A 19,804-nucleotide genomic window follows, 5' to 3' on the forward strand; every position below is an offset into this window, starting at 1 on the left:
CTGAAGGTTTTTCTCTTAAATCGTCAGGATGGTGTAAATCATTTACGTGGACAGTCACCATGCCGACTACCCTGCGACCCCTTTTCTGATCAGCCGGGTCACAGGCTGTTTGTAAACCTGAACACATGTGAGGTGCAGACTGCTACAGAACAAACGGGGACAAACACAAAGCCAGGAGTTCAGTAAATGTCTACAAGAATTAGATAATACAGTGAAGGTATATTCGGCATGCTTTGCCCGGGGCCAGGGGGCAGTAACCAAACAATAATATTCATCAGATAAACCTTATATACATCAATTGTCATTTGGCAAATTAAACAGTGGTTAAGGTTTGGTATGAGGTGGCTAAAATAAAGGCAAGGTTTCAACATCTGCTGTCCTCACTCATCTTTTCCATGAGGCATCTATCTAAGTGTTTACTAGGCTTTTCTAGACACACTTTTTTTCATGAACATGCTATTTTGAATCATGTTATGCCCTGCACTTTATTTACATTCAAAGTACAAAAACAACTCCCAACGTGCATCCATTTATTTTTATTGTGATTTAGAAAATAGCCGACGGGTGAATATCAAATTTTAAATCATCAGGGACAAGAACACAGGGGAAAAAAGAAATTCCAGTGAATGAGTTAATGTTTTTTTTTTTATAAGAACAGTTGTTTTCTGTGTGGAAAGCCACTTTATCTACTTTTGCCTCAGTAAGGTAAGGCCACCACAAGCTGCCAGAACTCCTTCTTCAAGTCTGTAGGACTTTCTTCCAAATAATATTCCCTTATTTGGTGTTTTCATGGTAGTGAAACATGCCTTCAAACACATCGGTCCAAAATAGTCCTTAGGTTTTCAGCTCTAGGGTTGAATAACATCATTTTCATTCTCATCAAACATTTTAGTATCTGCATCTGTTTCCCCACTTATTTATTCAGTTCTATAGAATTTGTCAACCATGTGTATACATTATATTAAAAGTCGATGAGTTGGTTGAGAACAGTGCATGTCATCCCTTTCTTTCTGCCCCCTGTCCAATGAAGCAAAAGTGCCGTAAGATATAAAATAACAGGACAAAACAAGGCTTTTACCAGCCACTCAGATTCAGCGTTAGGTTCCATGTTGTGGTTAGGATGGTGTCCTTCAAGATAAGACGCCAAAGAGACGATGAAGGAACAGCCTCTTCTTCATTCACTCTCTCCGTTGTGCTCCTGAGACCTCGCTCTCTTAATCCACCTTTTTCTCTGTGGCTTTGTTCAACCGGTAAGTTGATTTAGTTTTTTAAAATAACATTTCTATTCTCCAAGTTTTTACCTTGATGTGATATCGTACATGGACTGGAAGAAGTTGATGTTATACGATACTACAGCAAAACTTATCTGTATCATGCACATTTTGAAAAAAAAGATGAATATGTATGACATCTGACAGGAATGCATACTTTAACTCATGCATACCTTAGCTCAAAAAGTGGAGCTATGTAGTGGATATGGCAATCATTTAATGAAAAAAAGTGTGACTGTATCCATTTGAAGTCTATGAAATTAAACTACAGCTACCAAACTGCGTAGAAATGTGGGACTTTTATGTGAATGCTTTACAAAAAGTTATTCTGACTCAATCAACAGAAATGAACAATAAGAAAAATGTAAGCCAAAAAAAAACCTAAGAATACTTAGAGCATAAACTTAGCAGCTGGCAGGTCAATCCCTACTTGTCAGTGGTTGAGCTCTTTTTTATTAAGATGCCGATGATTTGGGTTAACCAAGGTTAAGGTCTTGGTTTTCAGCAGATAAGTATGTTTTGGAGACTCAGAATCAGTAGCCGTGGCCTCTAGTCTGCGAGAAATGATAAAGTTTGTCCTTGTGAGAAAGCCTGCCTGTTCCGACTACCATGACTTCTGTACCACCTTTTGTATGATTTGGAATTATATATACTCTCTCTAGTTTATATAATTCCAAATAAGGCAACCATACCTTCAGATATGATCTTTCTAAGTCATAATGGATCATTGTCGTGTTCATCAGAAAGTAGGACAACTGGCGACTGAAATGGGTGAATGGGATCTGCTGGGCCGCCTGCTGGATAAAGTGCAGAGCCACTCCACTGTGATCGGCAAGGTCTGGCTCACCGTGCTGTTTGTCTTCCGCATACTGGTCCTGCGCACCGGCGCTGAGAAGGTCTGGTCATATATTCACCATTTCAAACACACACACACACACGAAAACACCGAAACTGGCATTACAGAGACATAAAAATACTACAAAGAGACACAAAATGACCACAATGAGACACAAATGACTACAAAGAGACACTAAAAGACCACAAAAAGATACAAAAAGACCACAAAGACACAAAATGACTACAAAGAGACACGAAATGACCACAATGAGACACAAATGACTACAAAGAGACACTAAAAGACCACAAAAAGATTCAAAAAGACCACAAAGAAACAAAATGACTACAAAGAGACACAAAATGACTAAAAAGAGACACAAATGACTACAAAGAGACACAAAAAGACCGCAAAAAGGTACAAAATGACTAAAAAGAAACACAAAACCACCACAAAGAGACACTTAAGGACTACAAAGAGACACAAAAAGACCACAAAGAGACACAAAATGACTACAAAGAAACACAAATGACTACAAAGACACAAAAAGACCACAAAAAGACCACAAACAGACACAAAGTGACTACAAAGAGACACACATGACTACAAAGAGACACAAATGACTACAAAGAGACACTAAAAGACCACAAAAAGATACAAAAAGACCACAAAGAAACAAAATGACTACAAAGAAACACAAAAAGACCACAAAAAGACCACAAACAGACACAAAATTACTACAAAGAGACACACATGACTACAAAGGGACACAAAAAGGCCACAAAAAGATATAAAAAGACCACAAAAAACAAAATGACTACAAAGAGACACAAAATGACTACAAAAAAAACACAAAACCACTACAAAGAGACACGAAAAGACCTAAAAGCGGCAAAAGGATTTCAAAGTCTGTATTTTCCTCTTATATCTGGTGGGGCCTGCCCAGGGACCCTTATATCATACACCACATATCATAATCTGCCCATGCACATGAACATTCATTTTCAGAAAGGTGAGGTACAGGGCAGTAAACACAGTCCATTGTACCCATATTCTCTGAAGTATGTAGCATTATGCATCATCTCTTTCTCTGATCTTTCTCTAGGTGTGGGGCGATGAGCAGTCCGACTTTGTCTGCAACACTCAGCAGCCCGGCTGTGAGAACGTCTGCTACGACCTCGCCTTCCCCATCTCCCATGTTCGCTTTTGGGTCCTTCAGATTATTGCTGTGGCAACTCCGAAGCTGCTGTACCTTGGTCACGTCCTTCATGTGCTCCACATAGAGAAGAAGGTGTGCCGCTGCAGTGGGTGTAGTATGACAACGTTTTGTCAGTTAGGCCACACCTGTGGTGGCAGGAGCATGGGCCAGTAATGTAAAAGTGTAATACTTCCAAACCCACATAAAATTATCACAAACTCTACTACTCATATTTAGCTTATTTTAACACATACTGTATATTTACTGTATGGTTGAGTCTAGAGCCCCTTTCATCAACCCAGCTGCTTCTAGTTTTTCTGCCCCCTAGTGGCCAGAGATTGAATAATGCAGCTTTAAACTGATACTTATCCCAAATTATTTTTCAGCACCCATATCTCAATTCTTGTGGGCTTAAAAGGTGGTTTAGTTATTAAACACAGTTTATGTGTCTGCTTATCTTCCTTTGGTTTTAAGGAATCACAATAAGCAGAAGTTTTTAAGTATCAACATTTCCGTAAAACTTCTGAAACTACTCCTTCTCTTACTACTACTTCCCTTCATCTTGATCAACATATTTGCTGATAGCCCACAGGCTTATATTTTATATTTTCCTTATATTTAGAGCTCCTTGTAATAAGTGTTAGTTAATAGGCAATAAGGGCCATATCAGTCCTTATAACATGCCAATTATATTTTGAGAAGATTATATGTGTTAAGAACTGTTATAAACATGTTTATTTTCTATAAGACTTGATAAGACATTATTATGCACTTAGAAACACATTATTATGCATTTATTAACAGTTAATTATGCTTTTCGTAGCTACCTGAGCTTAAGTGAGAACAATGCCTTGTTGGGGTTAATAAATCTTTTATTATGTATGTATTGTATATATTTATTGAACTCCAAGGGGTCTGACGTTTCAAGGAGGGAAACATTTATGAATATTGTGGCAAAGCTGTGAAATTAAGTGAGTTTATATCTCATAAATGAAGTGTTTTGCATCCATCTGGATTCTTTTACCTAATTTTTTGCAAAACATCTGCATTGCCTCTAAATCTGAATGTCCAACTGTGTTTCCTTGTTCTCTCAATCCAAGATGAAGGAGAGGATAAAGAAGCAGGCTGAGTCGGATGACCAGGCCAGTCTGTTCCTCAGGAGGGCCTGCAAAGTTCCCAAGTACACCAAGAGCACTGGCAAGATCAGCATCCGCGGCCGTCTACTACGCAGTTATGTCCTCCATCTCGTGGCCAAGATAATCCTGGAAATTGTGTTCATCGTAGGTCAGTACTTTCTTTACGGCTTCACCCTCCAGACTCGCTACGTCTGCACCCGGTTCCCATGTCCTCACAAAGTGGACTGCTTCCTGTCCAGGCCTACGGAGAAGTCGATCATCATCTGGTTCATGCTGGTGGCGGCGATTGTCTCCCTTGTCCTCAGTGTGATTGAGCTGTTCTACCTGTGTGTGAAAGCTGTGAAGGAGTGCATGGCGAGGAGGCAGGATTACACCGTGACCCCAGTGACTCCTCCACCTTCAGAAAGGAAAGCTTTTAAAAGCCGAGACGAGATGCTCCAAAACTGTGTCAACCTGGAGATGGAGCTCCAAGGACGGAAGTTAGGGGTCAACGGGGTCAACAAGGCTGCTAAGAATGTGTCGCCTGAAGTCAACAACATGGGAGGGGAGGTTCGCATCTGAGGCATGGAGGCAGTGATGGGTTGGAAGTGTCAAATTCTTCAAAGTTCTAGTATTTGTGTGCTTTGGCTGAGGAAAGGTGTGTGTGTGTGTGTGTGTGTGTGTGTGTGTGTGTGTGTGTGTGTGTGTGTGTGTGTGTGTGTGTGTGTGTGTGTGTGTGTGTGTGTGTGTGTGTGTGTGTGTGTGTGTGTGTGTGTGTGTGTGTGTGTGTGTGTGTGTGTGTGTGTGTGTGTGTGTGTTTGTGTGTGTGTGTGTGTGTGTGTGTGTGCAGTAAATAAAGATGGAGGGAGAAGGGGGAGCAGCCAGCTTCTGTAAACAGGAGTCAGTCACATACGAAATGTTGCCTAAAATGACTTTTGTGACCTAATACAAATAAAAAGCTTTTCTATAGTCTATTTAATGACTGATTTTGCTAAAGGTTCTTTCTTGAAATGATTTTTGAATCAGAGTTCTTTCTGATTCAATAAACCTCTCATATGTATATTTATCTGCGTGTGAATTTCACCAAGGGTTTTCATATTGAGCACAGCCTGAATCTTTTATTTATAACAAGCATGCATATAAAAGAACTACAATTACTAAAATGCATACAAAGCAGGCAGTTCATTGTGTGCTGAAATAATCCTCTGTTAGTGCACTTACTCTTTGCAATCATTAATAAGCCCCTGAGATTATGTGAACCATCCGGGTGTATATGAAATAAAATATGTTGCTCCTTTTAAGCATATTGCCAAATATTTTATTCCTCAAATCATTTGTTCATGATAGTGTTAGATTATTAACAGGTACAGCAAATATACATGTTCCATATTTCTATCATTTGGGGTATTTTTACAGAAATGGCTTCAGGAAATACACTCAGCTTGGACTTTAGCCTGACTTAGCATAAATACCATTAACGAGGAGGTTCGGCTAGTTCGGTAACAACTGAGCCTACCAGCACCTCTAAAGCTAAATATGTAGCAGGTTATATTTCAGTAGTTTAACCCTGTACACAAATCTAAAGGATAAAAATGTGGAGCTGTGGCTTCAAGCAGGCTTACTATACAGTATCTTTATTGGAGTATTTCTTGGGTCTACATTAGATGGATCTTCTGCTATGCTATACGCTAACTAGCCATAGCTTCATATTTAGCATACAGACATAAGAATGGTATCTAACTTACCATCTAAAGACTTAATTAATCTCCCAAAGTAGACAAGTACACAGACAGCTGCAGATACCACAGACGCAACGTACTCCATGTATACCATCTGCTTGGAGGACGAGTTCTACACATGCACAGTAGCTCGTTAAGCCGCCACTTGCAGCGTAGTGGCTGCACCTTTTTCCAAAATGGAAGTCCACGTGGTCAAACAAAATTGGCAGTACATGCATTTCCGCACGGAGCCTATGTGTACTGTTCACTCTCTGATGACAACATTTACGTACGTCAGACCCTAGCAGACGCTTGCACTCTTGCAGACCGGACAGTATAATTTCTCCTCAACTCTCAGCAAAAAGTGGACTATATCTATTCTATTTCTATATGTTTAACTATTTCTTTATGTGTTTTGTAGGTATTACTTCTACTTTAAGTCAGAGTAATGAGATATAGTATTTTAAGTAAAACTTCCCCTTCATTTAAATGTCTCAAACCTAGGGCATAATTTTTTTCACAGACTGTGCAAAAATGGTTTATTTGGGATTTTTAACATTGGCTCAAAATTAGCCAGGTGGAGGTGAACAATACTGTCAGTCAAACCAGATAAAAATGCACCTGTTGCACCAGTAGATTACTTATTTATGACAAAGTCAAGGAAGTGTTTCAGTATGTCTATATTAATTGGCCCCAGATGGAAGAACGTAACTATTATAAACCAAGTCAAATACATGCAGAGTATTTCAAATGAGCAGCAGTTCTATGTATCCCTGCTTTTCTGTTTATTTTCAAAAAGTCAAGGCTATTTAACTGAGATAGTGAACACCTGTCAATTATTACACGTTCTTGTCTTTCATCAACTTTTTCTGCTCTCCTTTGCTGACGGGTACAACGTGACATTTAAAGCCAGATGTGTGTGTTACGCAATGTGAGCTCCCATCAGTCCTCATGGTGTCCTCAGCAACTCCAAGGTCCAACTTTAAACTCAGCGAGCTGTCGAAGCCACAGACAGTCCTTTCTGACCGGGTCAACAGGTAAGATGCAACGATTATTCTTCTCCGCTACAGATAACTAATCATTTGACGCATTTTTAAATAATGTGAGTAAATATTTGTTAAGAACACTATACAGAAGGAAATATAGAGTATGTTATATATAGAAAGTGATTTTTTTTTTTTTACTTTTGAATGTTAATGACATTGTCAGTATTAAAATAACTAATAATGATGTGAGATCGCTTTTCATGTTTTCCTTCCAGTTTTGCCTTCAAGACACATTTTTGAACATTTTTATTTTAACCAAAAGAATATTGATTTAAGTTTTATAAAGTTACATTTACAATGGAAAAGCACCTTTTTTCTCTCCCGTTTTTCTCTACTGTCATAGTTTTTTGTCTTTAGCAGAGTCTTTACATGCCTCGTTAGTATAATGCCAGTGAGTCTTCCGTTCAAAACTTTTTACCAATGATTATTTTAGGAAAATATTGACCAACCAGCTCAGGGTTCACAGGGCTCTGATATCCTGTTACTTCCCAAGAAGTCAAGTTCAGGAAGAGAAATAATGATTTATCTTAATTAGAAAAGAACAATGAGTGTCTTTCTTCAAGCAACAGCATATTGATTGGAGACTAAGTTAATGGTTTAGTACATGAGGTGTGGTTTAGCAAACTAAATTTGAAGCTTGTTGAATTTATTAGCTCATGAGGATTTCTTTTCATCTGTTTATTACAGATCAGTAACTGAACACCACCGATAAAGATGGGAGACTGGGGATTTCTGTCGGGCTTGCTGGAAAAGGTCAACTCCCACTCCACAGTGATCGGGAAGATCTGGATGAGCGTCCTCTTCCTCTTCAGGATCATGGTTTTGGGTGCAGGTGCCGAGAGCGTCTGGGGCGACGAGCAGTCGGGTTTCATCTGTAACACTCAGCAACCTGGTTGTGAGAACGTCTGCTACGACTGGACCTTCCCCATCTCACACATTCGCTTCTGGGTCCTCCAGATCATCTTTGTCTCCACGCCAACGCTGGTCTACCTAGGCCATGCTCTGCACATCATTCACAAGGAGAACAAACTGAGGGAGCAGCTGTTGAGCCCCGGAGGCACCCAGCTTAAACGGCCCAAATACACGGACGACAAGGGGAAGGTGAAGATCAAGGGGAACCTGCTGGGGAGTTACCTGACCCAGCTCATAGTCAAGATCATCATCGAGGGTGCCTTCATAGTGGGTCAGTACTACCTGTACGGTTTCATCATGGTCCCCATGTTTCCCTGCTCTAAGAAACCCTGTCCCTTCACCGTGGAGTGCTACATGTCCCGACCCACAGAGAAGACCATCTTTATCATCTTTATGCTGGTAGTGGCCTGCGTCTCCCTTGTCCTCAACTTCATCGAAGTGTTCTACCTGATTTGTACCAGAGTCAGATGTGGGTCCAAGGCTCGCACTCACAAGGTCACTTCAGCGGAAAACCCTGCCAGCCTGTCAGGTCCCAGATGGCCAACTTCACAGGACACACTCAAGCAGAACAAGCTTAACATGGAGCTAGAGACCAGCCAGAGTATCGGTGGAAGCCTGGACGGGGCCAAAGAGGAGAAACGACTAATTTTTCGGGGCCACTTTGTTGGATTTAGATTAAGTTTGTATTATTTAACAGGAAATCTAATAATGGAAAGTGTGCAATACTGATAATGTATTTATGTTCTATGACACTCATTTCAAAATTAATGAGCAGAGTTTTAACTGTGCCCAGTTTTTGAATGTGCCCTGTAAATTATTGCCATGTTCACTATCCAGGTGTTTTTCTACTGAAAATGGTAGATGTTTTCTGTGCTGTACTGTTTTTAATAAACGACTGAAGTTGGATAAAAACAATGTTTCATGAATATATTATTATTTTTAGTTTTAGTTATGCTTTACACACAATTCAAACTCAAACACCTTCAAAGAGCATGATTGACATTTATAGCAGCAACTAATGATTATTTTCATCACAGATTAATGACAGGTTATTTTCTCAACTCACTGATTAAATGTTTGGTCCATAAAATTGAGGAAAAAGTCTGTCACAGCCACCCAGATCTGTCAAATTTTGTCAAAAACCCAAAGTTATTCAGATTAATATCACAAAAAAAAGGGAAAAGAAATTGAAAATTTGGAGAAGCTAAAACCAGTGATTTCTTTTCTGATATTTTTGCTTAAAATTGACTTTTATGATTATTCGATTAGTAAAATTGCTGCCAATACATTCTCTGGCGATGAGTGACTTATTGATTAGTTGTGCAACTTTATAATAGTGTATACTTTAGAATAGGGAGTGGCTGATAGACTGACAGATATTAGCCACCACCACTGATTCAAGAGCAAATTTAAATGAGTTCAAATAAGGCTAAGGACATATCAGATGGACAGTATTAGATATATATTAAGGGGACACCATAGATCCATAAAACCTACAGGGATCACGAAGACCTGGAACATTTTGCACTTCAATACAAAATTCCTAAGAAAAAAAAAGCATTGTGGAGTTGAAAATATTAGATTTGCTCAGTTTGTTCAACCTTTGTGTAAATAACACAGCGGAAAACAAAAAATAAAACTTTCTGTTGACACAGTTTCAACAAATAATCAATGTGATTAGCTAACTGCCCTGGATTGCATCAGTCTGCACAGGTGTTGTTGTAAGTGTGCCCCATGGTTATCAAATGACAAACATAAATCCAAAATGGGGAGTAGCTTGGGACTTACTTTTGTTGTGTCAGCATCGATGCAAAAAACACACCATGTCATAAAAGAGAAAAATCATGAGCACAAGAATTTGGTGTATAGCACTACGAATCATTAACCGGTATAATCTTGTGAGTGCTCGGGCCAAAATTGGCCACTTTAGATTTATCATTTCCAGATGTCAAGACAACGTGACAGCTCACACATGTTGCGCAGTTTCATCTAATCTAAAGTTCAAGGTACCGTAGGACAGGTTTGCTTTGGTTCACTGGGCTCTCAATCATTCATCTCCACAGCTGGTGATCGGTCTGTTTGTCTGCACTTAAATTCAAAGGTAAGGTGTACATGTACTTATTACAATATACAACTATATATATATATAATTTCATGAATTCAAACTTAAATTGAATTGTGTTTTTACTTTTCAACCTCAACTACAAAGGTATATTGTGATGGAAATCGGCATCTATTATTATGAGTATGCTCTGACTTCGGCGTAGTGTGTTAGTATAAGTGGATAAGGGTAAAAAAAATATGTGTTATCTATGTTACCTACATTTTCTTTATAGTTTAGAACTCATAGTGATGCTTATATACACCAATTTTTATTGCAAAATTAACTAGATACACAAAACACACTGAAGTGCTTTTTCTTATTACATATATTAAAAGATGATGATGCAGCAGCGCATAGAAACATCTGTGGAATATAAATTCTTCTCCTATCATCATTGCATCTAAGCACATATAGTAAGATCATTTAAGATAAGTCATTGTTATGTAATGGATTTTACAGCTCCCTCTTTACGTTCTTAACATACAGTATTATACTGCACTGTAGATTAGGGTTTCTACAACAAGTGATTGTGTCTCCTGAGCAAAACAGACTCTCTTACTGTTGTCGATGTTTTACCCACCGGGTGACTCTTATAACTTAACCACGACCTGCCGAAACATTTAGAGACTATTGTGCAAATAATCGTGGGTGACTGAGTTTCCATCGCCCTCTACTTCATTTCTTCTGAACTTAATAGTTGCTATGTAACACTTTTTGAAGTTGTGGGGTAATTAGTAAACATTGTTACTATATATATAATAGCTAAATGAGTAAAACCCCGTCATTAATGATGATTTAAAATAAAGTTTTTGTCTAAATTATCATTTGTATCCACTTCTGGTCATCAGATCAGAGACCATGGGAGAGTTGGGTTTCCTGTCCACTCTACTAAACAAGGTCCAGTCCCACTCCACTGTCATCGGGAAGGTCTGGCTCAGTGTGCTTTTCATCTTCAGGATCATGATCCTTGGAGCCGGAGCAGAGAAGGTCTCCTTCTGTTTCTTCATACTTTATTTCTTTTTGTAGTTATTATACCAAACTGATAAACGTATTACTTTTATGACATGCTAAAAAGCTTTAAAGTGAAATAGTACCCTCTGGTGGCCATAATGAAGTCCACAGATCCTGAGCAACAGGATTCAAATTTCTAACAATCAGGTTTTATAATTATATTAAGACTCACAGGGCCTGGTGGTTTCTTGTTTATTATTTAGTCATTATTAGCACAATTCTCCAATGGACCTCGATAACGACACCTCAGTTATAAAAGATTTGAGCTATGAGCTAAATAAAATGCATCTGTGTCATAAAAGTAACTTAGCACTCCCTTTGCTGTGTAATGATATTGATTTCTCATCTGATCATTACAGGTATGGGGGGATGAACAGTCAAATATGATATGTAACACCAAACAGCCTGGTTGCAAGAACGTCTGCTATGACCACGCCTTCCCAATCTCGCACATTCGATTCTGGGTCCTCCAGATCATCTTCGTGTCAACACCAACACTGATCTACCTCGGTCATGTGGTCCATGTTATCCACAAAGAAAATAAGATGAGAGAACGTATGAAGACTCTCGTCGGGAGTGAAACCATCAAGGTTCCAAAGTACTCTGACGACAAAGGCCACGTCCAGATAAAAGGTAACCTGCTGGGAAACTACATGACCTCCATATTTTTCAGAATCCTTCTGGAGGTAGCGTTCATTGTGGGGCAGTATTATCTGTACGGGTTCATCATGATCCCAAGAATCGCCTGCTCCCGAGCCCCCTGTCCCTTTACAGTAGAGTGCTACATGTCTCGGCCAACCGAGAAGACCATCTTCATCCTCTTCATGCTTGTAGTGTCCTGCATCTCTCTTCTACTAAACGTAATGGAGATCTTCTACCTGGCCTGTTCTCGCTCATCCAGACGAAAGTCTAAAACAGAGCCGGTTGGTGCTATTGCCCTTCACCCGCGTTTTAATGGTGACAGTCTGATGAAAAACCAGAAACTCGGCCTCCATGATGCCAGCCACAGCACAGCCTGAAGAATGCCATTTAGATCGAATGTGGAAATGGTAACAGTTGCATAGTAGTAACTAAAACTGTGTGTGAAATGAGACCACGGCCCACTTGTGTAAAACTACACTTAGAGTTATTTATTTGTGTGATGCTCTAGACTTCCTGAAAATGAAAATTTGGAGACCTTTGTAGACTCTTTATGGAGAGCTACACTGCAATATTTTTAAATGCACAAGAATAATACAATATATGATATTGTATCACAGGACTGTAAATAGTTTAACAAGAAAGCATTTGTTTCGTGTTTTGTATTTTAATATGACTGCATTTCCCTTGTGTTTCTAATTGATTGTAAAAAAATTAAAAATAAAAGTTTATTAAAGCTTATTTCAAAATGCATCTTAGCTTTTTTTGTTTGCTTTTGTTTTTCTGGCTATCACTGAAATTATATTAAAATACTATAAAGCACTGATTCAGACAGAGAAATTTTTTTTCAATTTTGCAAAATATCACCAGAACGTATTTTGCGGATCTTCTATAAAAATTTGCTTTCCCAGTGGTAGCTTCTACAGTTAATACACGTTACCTACACGTTTCTTCCAGGTCTGCAGCTCTTCTAGTGCGTGATATTGACAAAATCTTCTCTCATGACAGATGCCTTTTGATCACAATAAAATGGAAATTCACTCCAGGAACTGATGTCTCTTTGCCTGACAGAATAGTTCAAAGGTCATACCTAGGCAAGGCCAGGTGTCTCAGGACAGGTGTCTCAGGACAGGAGTATGGATGCTAGGGAAAGATTGCTGGTCTTGTTAGCCTTCTTGGTCAGGGTAACTCTATAAAGAGAGTCTTACCTTATTGAGGATTTCTTCTGATCTTGACTTTTGTTTTCCTTTAGAAAGGTTCAATATTTATCCTGTAAATAACCTACACTACCTGCTTGGCAACAGACTGTTGGCAGACACAGTAAGTACAACTAGTTGGTGGACATAGTGCAGCGCTTAGCAGATAAACAGAGCTAAAACAGAGTGAATGGACTTACATTTGCTAGGTGGACTCAAAATGAAGGATAAAGTTTCTCCTCGTAACTGCCATGGTAACTGCTGGATGTGTACGCTCAAAAGTTTGCCTGTCAACATAGGCGATAACCATGGGCATAGGTGATAACGGACAACAAGCAGACCCTAGAAAGACCACAAGATGGCGCCATTAACAAACCCACCTTGTCATCTTGACGGACAGACGTCCCGCCCACCACACGACGAACAGCAGTTTCCTCTTCCTCACAATAACAACAGCTGGAAGCAGCTAAAGATGGCCGCCGCAACCATGGCGGGGCTCGACGCTCACAGGATGGAGGAAAAGAAGTTTGAGTACTTCTCCTCCATCAATTCAATGGCGAATAAGATAATGCAGGAGAGGGAGAAAATCAAAGCCAGTCACGGCTCGTCTTGGGAGAAAATGACGCCGCAGGAGCAAGACAGCGCCATCGACAGTGGGATGATGGATCCGCACATCCGAGCCCGATACGCCATGCACAGAGTCGAGCGTGAAGAAGTGGTGTGTTACCCGAAACTGCTCATTCAGACGGGGCAGAAGATAGTTCATTTCGGTGAAGAGGTAATCAAACCACGTTTTAATGTATACGACATAGCTTTGTGAGAGTTTTTAGAGGTCACAATAACCTGTAGTGTGTTGTCATGGTTGCTAACTAGCCACGTAGTCGTTGAAACATGTAGGTAGACGTCATAGTGGCTACCTGATACGTCACTTGACGTCAGCAAACAATGTATTTCGCAGGTAGGCAGAGGCGATAGAGTCTCTTTCGGGGCCCTAAAGGGGGGCCCTTGAACCAGCGTCCATCACCATTGTGTTATAAATATATATGTATTTATAATCTGACACTAACAACAAAAAATGTGAAATGTTAACATTTGTGTATTTTAAAAAGTGCACATTTTATTTATTTTTTAAGTTAGTTATTTTCAAAAATATGAATGTTAACATTAAAAAACTTGTCATTCAAACAATAATATGAAGAACAATAAAAAAAGAGCAATACAAACATGGAGTTCAGGTCTCCTACTGTCATTGCAAACTCAACTGTAGTTTAACGTTGTGGCAGCCCTCGGGGTCCCCCCTGCTGGGGCCTTTTTGGGGCCAATTATTCCAAATATTGAAAGAAAATTCTGTAAACATTGCCATAATAATTTGTCTCACAGAAGATGTGTGTTGAGTTGCTGTTGTGTTGTGTTGTGTTTACAGGCAAAAGTGTAAATAATATTCACTTTGTCCTAAATAGTATAAGTTACACTATCATATTTATTATTATTATTATTATTATTATTTATTAAGGAGTGTGTTAGTTGAGATTTTAATTATGTTGTGTGTCTGTTTAGGATATGACCTGGCAAGATGAGCATTCCGCCCCCTTCTCATGGGAAACAAAGGTACATTTAATATTCAGTATTCAATATTAAAGTTGAGTCTGTCTCATGTGCGGGGATATTACAGCACTGAAACTAACTATTTTTCACTTTATGGATTAATGTGTTGACTACTTTTTCAGTCATTAATTGTGTAGGTTATAACAGGTAAGAAAATGGCAAGACAATATCTTTTTTTATCTGCTTTAACCCCCTAAATAGCCAGTTTTTTGTAAACTGTTTATTTAAATAAATACTTGATTGCGAGCAATTCACTTGTCATTTCAGGACTTATGTATTGTAATTACAAGTTAGCTGTTTATTTCCAGCCTTTCTTTAATATATGCAATTACAATATCGAAATACCTGGCCCATTTCCAGTCTGTAATTTACATTTAACGTTGAATTGTGAGATATTGTTGTGTCCGTCTTTCAGAGCCAGTTGGACTTCAGCTTGACATCAGGTCCTGCAGACATGGGGCTCTCAGCCTCGCAGGCAGAATCAAAGGTAGCAAAGGTTCCTCATTCCAGCCAGCTTGGCAAGAGTACACCAGGAAACAAGGTATGATTTAAAATGAAAGTGTGTACTGCCGTTTTAACTTGTTCATTTAGTGGGAAAGCATCACTTAATTCATCATTTGTTAGAGACTTTGCAATTGAATGTTTTATGAATACAGCCCCTGAACTTTGGGCAGTTTAAATGAAACATGTTATTGGGTGATTGTGAAGGTGTCTGTCAGCGAGGGACGGAGGCCGGAGGAAGAGTCGTCTTTCTGGAAGATCAGCGCCGAGAGGTCCAGGCTGGAAGGAGAACAAGCCGACTTTCAGTCTCTAACCCCCAGCCAGATCAAATCCCTTGAGAAAGGAGAGAAATCCCTTCCCTCCTACCTCCGACAGGTAAGCACCCAAATCCGACATTGTTTCTCACTATCTGATAGCGTTTTCAAGTGACAGCTGGCAAAAAGTTGTGTTTGCACATTTTTGGCACAAGCATGGCATTTCTGTCCAACAAACAACAGATTGAAAGCACTTCCCAGCCCAACATTTGTCTCACGAAGCTGTGTATCCTGAAATAGAATCTAGCCTGAAGCTGACATAGTTGGCATCTGTGAAGCCTCTACAAGTGCCAGGGAAGCGGATGGTGAATGCGACTAATTCACAGTCCAAAAAAGAAACAACGATGCGTAGATAGTTTCCAAATGTTCTACTTTGCTCTTCTTCTTTTTCTGCTTTTGTGCACATTTGTTGTTGCTGTGATTTTGCATTGTACAGATTCATACATAGAGTAGCAACCAATATGCAACCCCTCTGTTGCAATCAATTTATGAACAATTTCAAAACACATTTGTTCTTGTTGTACCTTAAGTTATCTTAAATTTTCTTATAAAAATACAAATCATTTAATTTGATATAAACTGTATAAATGACCCTGAAAGCATCATTACTAAATATTGTAATTTTTCTACAGGAGACTCCTGTCACCACCAAGGACCATGAGGCAGCAGACCCTCATCCCCACCCTCCAGCTCCTACCAGGACCGCCAAGCAGCGAGCACCCAAACCTCCTGCTCCCCACCCCCCTATCCCTGTTGCTGTAAGTGCAACACCGGCATCCATCTCCATTTCGCCAAACCCTCCACCGCTTGTCAGCGTGTCGTCATCAGTCGCAGGATGGGAGCGATCCCAGAGCACCCTGCCGTCGGTCAGCAACACCGTGGATGACGTGTTCTCCTCCAGCATGATGTCCAAACCCTCCAACCACCGACCCACCAGTGTGCAGAGAGGGAAAGAGGAAGAAGACTCATCCGCCAGCCCCACTTTTGCCCAGGTGAGTTTAGAAACGGATACAGTTTTTTTCAGAGCACCGTTTTTAAAGAACATTTGGATATTATGGAATGTAGCAGTTGTTCTCATTCCACATGTCTCCAGAGAAAATGAAAGGCACATATCTGTTGTGACACCAAGATTTCGACAGGAATGCAACATGCTTTATATTTGTAGGCCCATAATAGCAATGACAGGGTTCCCATTCATCCTGGTAAACCTGGATAACAAAACCTGGATAACAGTTGACCAGTGGTTCCAGCCAAATTGGCTGTACGTAGGCGGAAGCTAAATACAGCAATTAAAATTGTGACAGAAATAACAGAAAATCAGCAAATGCGGATAAAATAAATCCACTGTAAAAAGTCCAATGAGCTGAATCTAATAAAACAAGCCATTTAGTAATTCAATATAACGCCTTCATATCATATACAAGAGTGAAATAAAAAACAATGAACACCCAACAGCCAGTCAGATGTACTTAGATGTGTCTCTGTTTCTCCCAACAGTACAACACAAGCAACAATGTCCTGAAGACTGGATTCGACTTCCTAGACAACTGGTAAACCACAAGACTGAGACCAGTCACCGTTATGAATGAATCATTTCTTCATCACTCTACAGAAGGACCACACTGCCATGACTACAGACATCCACCAGTCTTTAGAATGACCACAGTATATCGTTGTATGCCATTATTATCTTCAGTGGCTTGTTTAAGACATTATCTCACTGCCTGTGTGCTGGTGTTCCCTCTCTCTGCTTATGGTTTGAATTCTCTTTGATTTCTTGCCAAACACCCCCTGCCCACTAATTGTAGAGTGAGCAGGGATTGTGCTCCCCCTGACTGTGCGTTCACACTGCGATCAGCTTGGTTAAAGGATTACACAAAGCATCAAAATATATTATATAAAAAATGTCTTATGCGCTCACCACTAGCTAGCTATGGCTGCAACTGCTCCCCAAGGATCTTCAAAGTCTTTCTAGTACGTTTAAATAGAAATGGGAAGGCTAGGGGGTAAAGTAGTCTGAAAATCCAGTGTTTCTTATTAGCCAACACCAATAAAAAGTTAAGTTGTAGATGCATTTACTTGTGACAGGTTTATTACTAGGGATTGCCCTGAATTACCAGACATGTAGCAGGTAACTCTGATAACCTGTTGACCACGTTGCTTGTAGTGTGAATGCACAGTAATGATGTGACTCGGTTGCCTTCACATGTAACTTTTAGACATTAATCCAGCAAGCAAGAACATCCTTTGTACCGTAAGCATGTCAAATTTTCCTGTGTGCAAAACACTAGAACACTCATGCATTTTTTTTTTGTTATGAAGATTTTGCTATCGAATGTGCTTTTATTTATACGTACCTATATATATTCCTAAGAACCTAAGAGTTTAGAGTTAAAGTAGTGTTCAGTACTGCAGTCCTGGCCCACATAGTGCAATGACTACAAATAATGGTTGCGCCTAAAATCTCATACAAATATGCTATTTAATACGATCATACAGTGGTACTTTCTTAGTATGTCCGAAACCTCAGTGTTAAAATAATAACATTAGTATGCAAATGCTGGCATAAATATCCAACAATGCAATGCAGTAGTGAGGACAATGTTGTAACATCAAAAACCAACTTGGATTTACATTTCTACATATTCAAAATAAGCGATTTCGTCACCCGCCACCGTTGGATGAGTTTCTTGCCTTTTCCAGTCATTTAAGCATTGTCTGGTAATTCCGGTAGAGCTGAGGTTTGCATAGGTTACCAATGTTACGCATCTCCAACCAGCAAGTAGGCTCTCAGGAAGTGACATGGTAAACACAGCGCAGTGCATCTGAAACGTACACCCAAAAGTATGTAGTATACATACTGAGTATGTAATGCATTGAAACACGATTTTTGACACAGCTAATGTTCTTACTGGTTATGGAATATCATGGAAGTTTACCATTGCAGAAATATAGCAGAATGTATTTTTCCACTTTGACACACATCAAATTAGATACAAAAAGAACAGGAGAGAAGAGCATTACAGGAAGTGCTAAAAACTTGGTGATGGAAAACTCTTGGACTGAATGTCCGGGTTGCCGTGGGAACCTTTTACAGATGTCCTGTATGGATTTACGGCTCGCCAACACTTCCTCCCCACCTCACCCTCCTCCCAACTGTCACCTCTGACCTCAAACTAGTGCTGAGCAAAGCTAGTGTGCGTTTATAATGATAAGATGTTGTGTTTTAGAAAAGCAGGCATGTAGTGATTTGTACCACTTTTGTCATAGATGCTAACATCCAGTTTACATGACTAGAGTACTATTTTACTGAATTTTATATATCTGCTGATTGTATCTTATGCTATACATGTATATTGCACTCACACATTTTGAGGTCACGGATTGGAAGGAAGTAAATGAATAAAAGTCAAAACTGTTTCTTGTCTTTTTTTTTTAAGGGCATTAACCCAATTCCTTTGTCATTTTGAGTACTGTGTCCCAGCTTCTCCCCTTGCTCTTTGGTTCCTGATCACACCCACAAATTATATTTTCCAAGTGTAATGAAGGCCACATTAATAAGGGTTTCTGCGGAATTTCTCCAGGGAGGGAAAAGGGAGGACACCACCAGGGAGCTTTGTTATGGTTACAATTGAAACATCAGTCAAAGATTGTTTGCCTGCTTGTTTGCATTCTTGTTGACCTCCCCTCTCAGCTCCATGACATCAATTCCTCCAGCTGTAATTTCTACCAGATCCAAAAATGCCATGTAGGAAAGGAGGAGGCAAGGATGTCCGTTGCTGAGAGGAAACTTTGTGCTGTTCAGTCTAACAACACTCAGTTTAGAAACACCAGACCTCATTCCAGTCTCCCTCGGACACAAAGCAGCAACTCCACAGTGTGTATTTAAGGAAAGAAGAGCATTACTGTCTCATATATAATGTATGTTGTGAGGGCTAACGTAGTGTAGCCAGGGTTACACTATTTTTAGAATATTCTCACAGCTTTACCTTGCCGTCAGACAGCCCTGTTTAACTTAACGCACAGGAAACAGAAGCTGCTCTATGGTCCCGTCAAAGCCACCAGACTCCATTGACAAAAACAGTCATTTTACCTCACAGAACACAGAGTTGCTGGTCTATAAAACACCAAAGTCACACAATAACACAAACTTACCTTTGAGGCAGCTGTAAGTAGGCTTTGACGAGAGCTTGGAACTGCTTTCTGACTGTTCTCTAATGTAAGTAACACACTGACTATGTATGTATGTATGTATGTACAACATACAACCACACCTCAATAAAATCAAAACTATTCCTGACACTACATTGTACAAAATAAAACAAAAACATATGTATCA

General features: G+C 39.6%; 4 protein-coding genes across 4 annotated transcripts; all 4 read left to right on the forward strand.

Annotated features, from left to right (window-relative positions):
* Positions 1-2,038: 2,038 nt before the first annotated feature.
* On the forward strand, positions 2,039-5,001 carry gja11 (gap junction protein, alpha 11; the record flags this gene model as incomplete). The annotated part of the gene is made up of 3 exons (XM_083934565.1): positions 2,039-2,167; positions 3,212-3,397; positions 4,405-5,001. 3 exons carry the CDS (start codon positions 2,039-2,041, stop codon positions 4,999-5,001), a joined length of 912 nt encoding a protein of 303 aa, XP_083790691.1.
* A 2,896-nt stretch (positions 5,002-7,897) lies between these two features.
* Positions 7,898-8,947, forward strand: LOC310962183 (gap junction Cx32.2 protein; the record flags this gene model as incomplete). Its single annotated transcript, XM_083934566.1, has 2 exons — positions 7,898-8,758; positions 8,933-8,947. 2 exons carry the CDS (start codon positions 7,898-7,900, stop codon positions 8,945-8,947), a joined length of 876 nt encoding a protein of 291 aa, XP_083790692.1.
* Positions 8,948-11,057: 2,110 nt separating this feature from the next.
* On the forward strand, positions 11,058-12,229 carry LOC310961987 (gap junction Cx32.2 protein-like; the record flags this gene model as incomplete). Its single annotated transcript, XM_083934313.1, has 2 exons — positions 11,058-11,186; positions 11,570-12,229. 2 exons carry the CDS (start codon positions 11,058-11,060, stop codon positions 12,227-12,229), a joined length of 789 nt encoding a protein of 262 aa, XP_083790439.1.
* A 1,288-nt stretch (positions 12,230-13,517) lies between these two features.
* cUnh1orf198 (chromosome Un C1orf198 homolog) lies at positions 13,518-18,854 on the forward strand (the record flags this gene model as incomplete). The annotated part of the gene is made up of 6 exons (XM_083934311.1): positions 13,518-13,823; positions 14,603-14,653; positions 15,066-15,191; positions 15,359-15,526; positions 16,098-16,457; positions 16,963-18,854. The coding sequence occupies 6 exons, from the start codon at positions 13,518-13,520 to the stop codon at positions 17,017-17,019; spliced, it is 1,068 nt and encodes a 355-aa protein (XP_083790437.1). The 3' UTR covers positions 17,020-18,854.
* Positions 18,855-19,804: the final 950 nt, after the last annotated feature.

The sequence above is a fragment of the Echiichthys vipera genome (genome assembly GCF_963691815.1).
Source record: "Echiichthys vipera genome assembly, chromosome: 19".
Classification (NCBI taxonomy): domain Eukaryota; kingdom Metazoa; phylum Chordata; class Actinopteri; order Perciformes; family Trachinidae; genus Echiichthys; species Echiichthys vipera.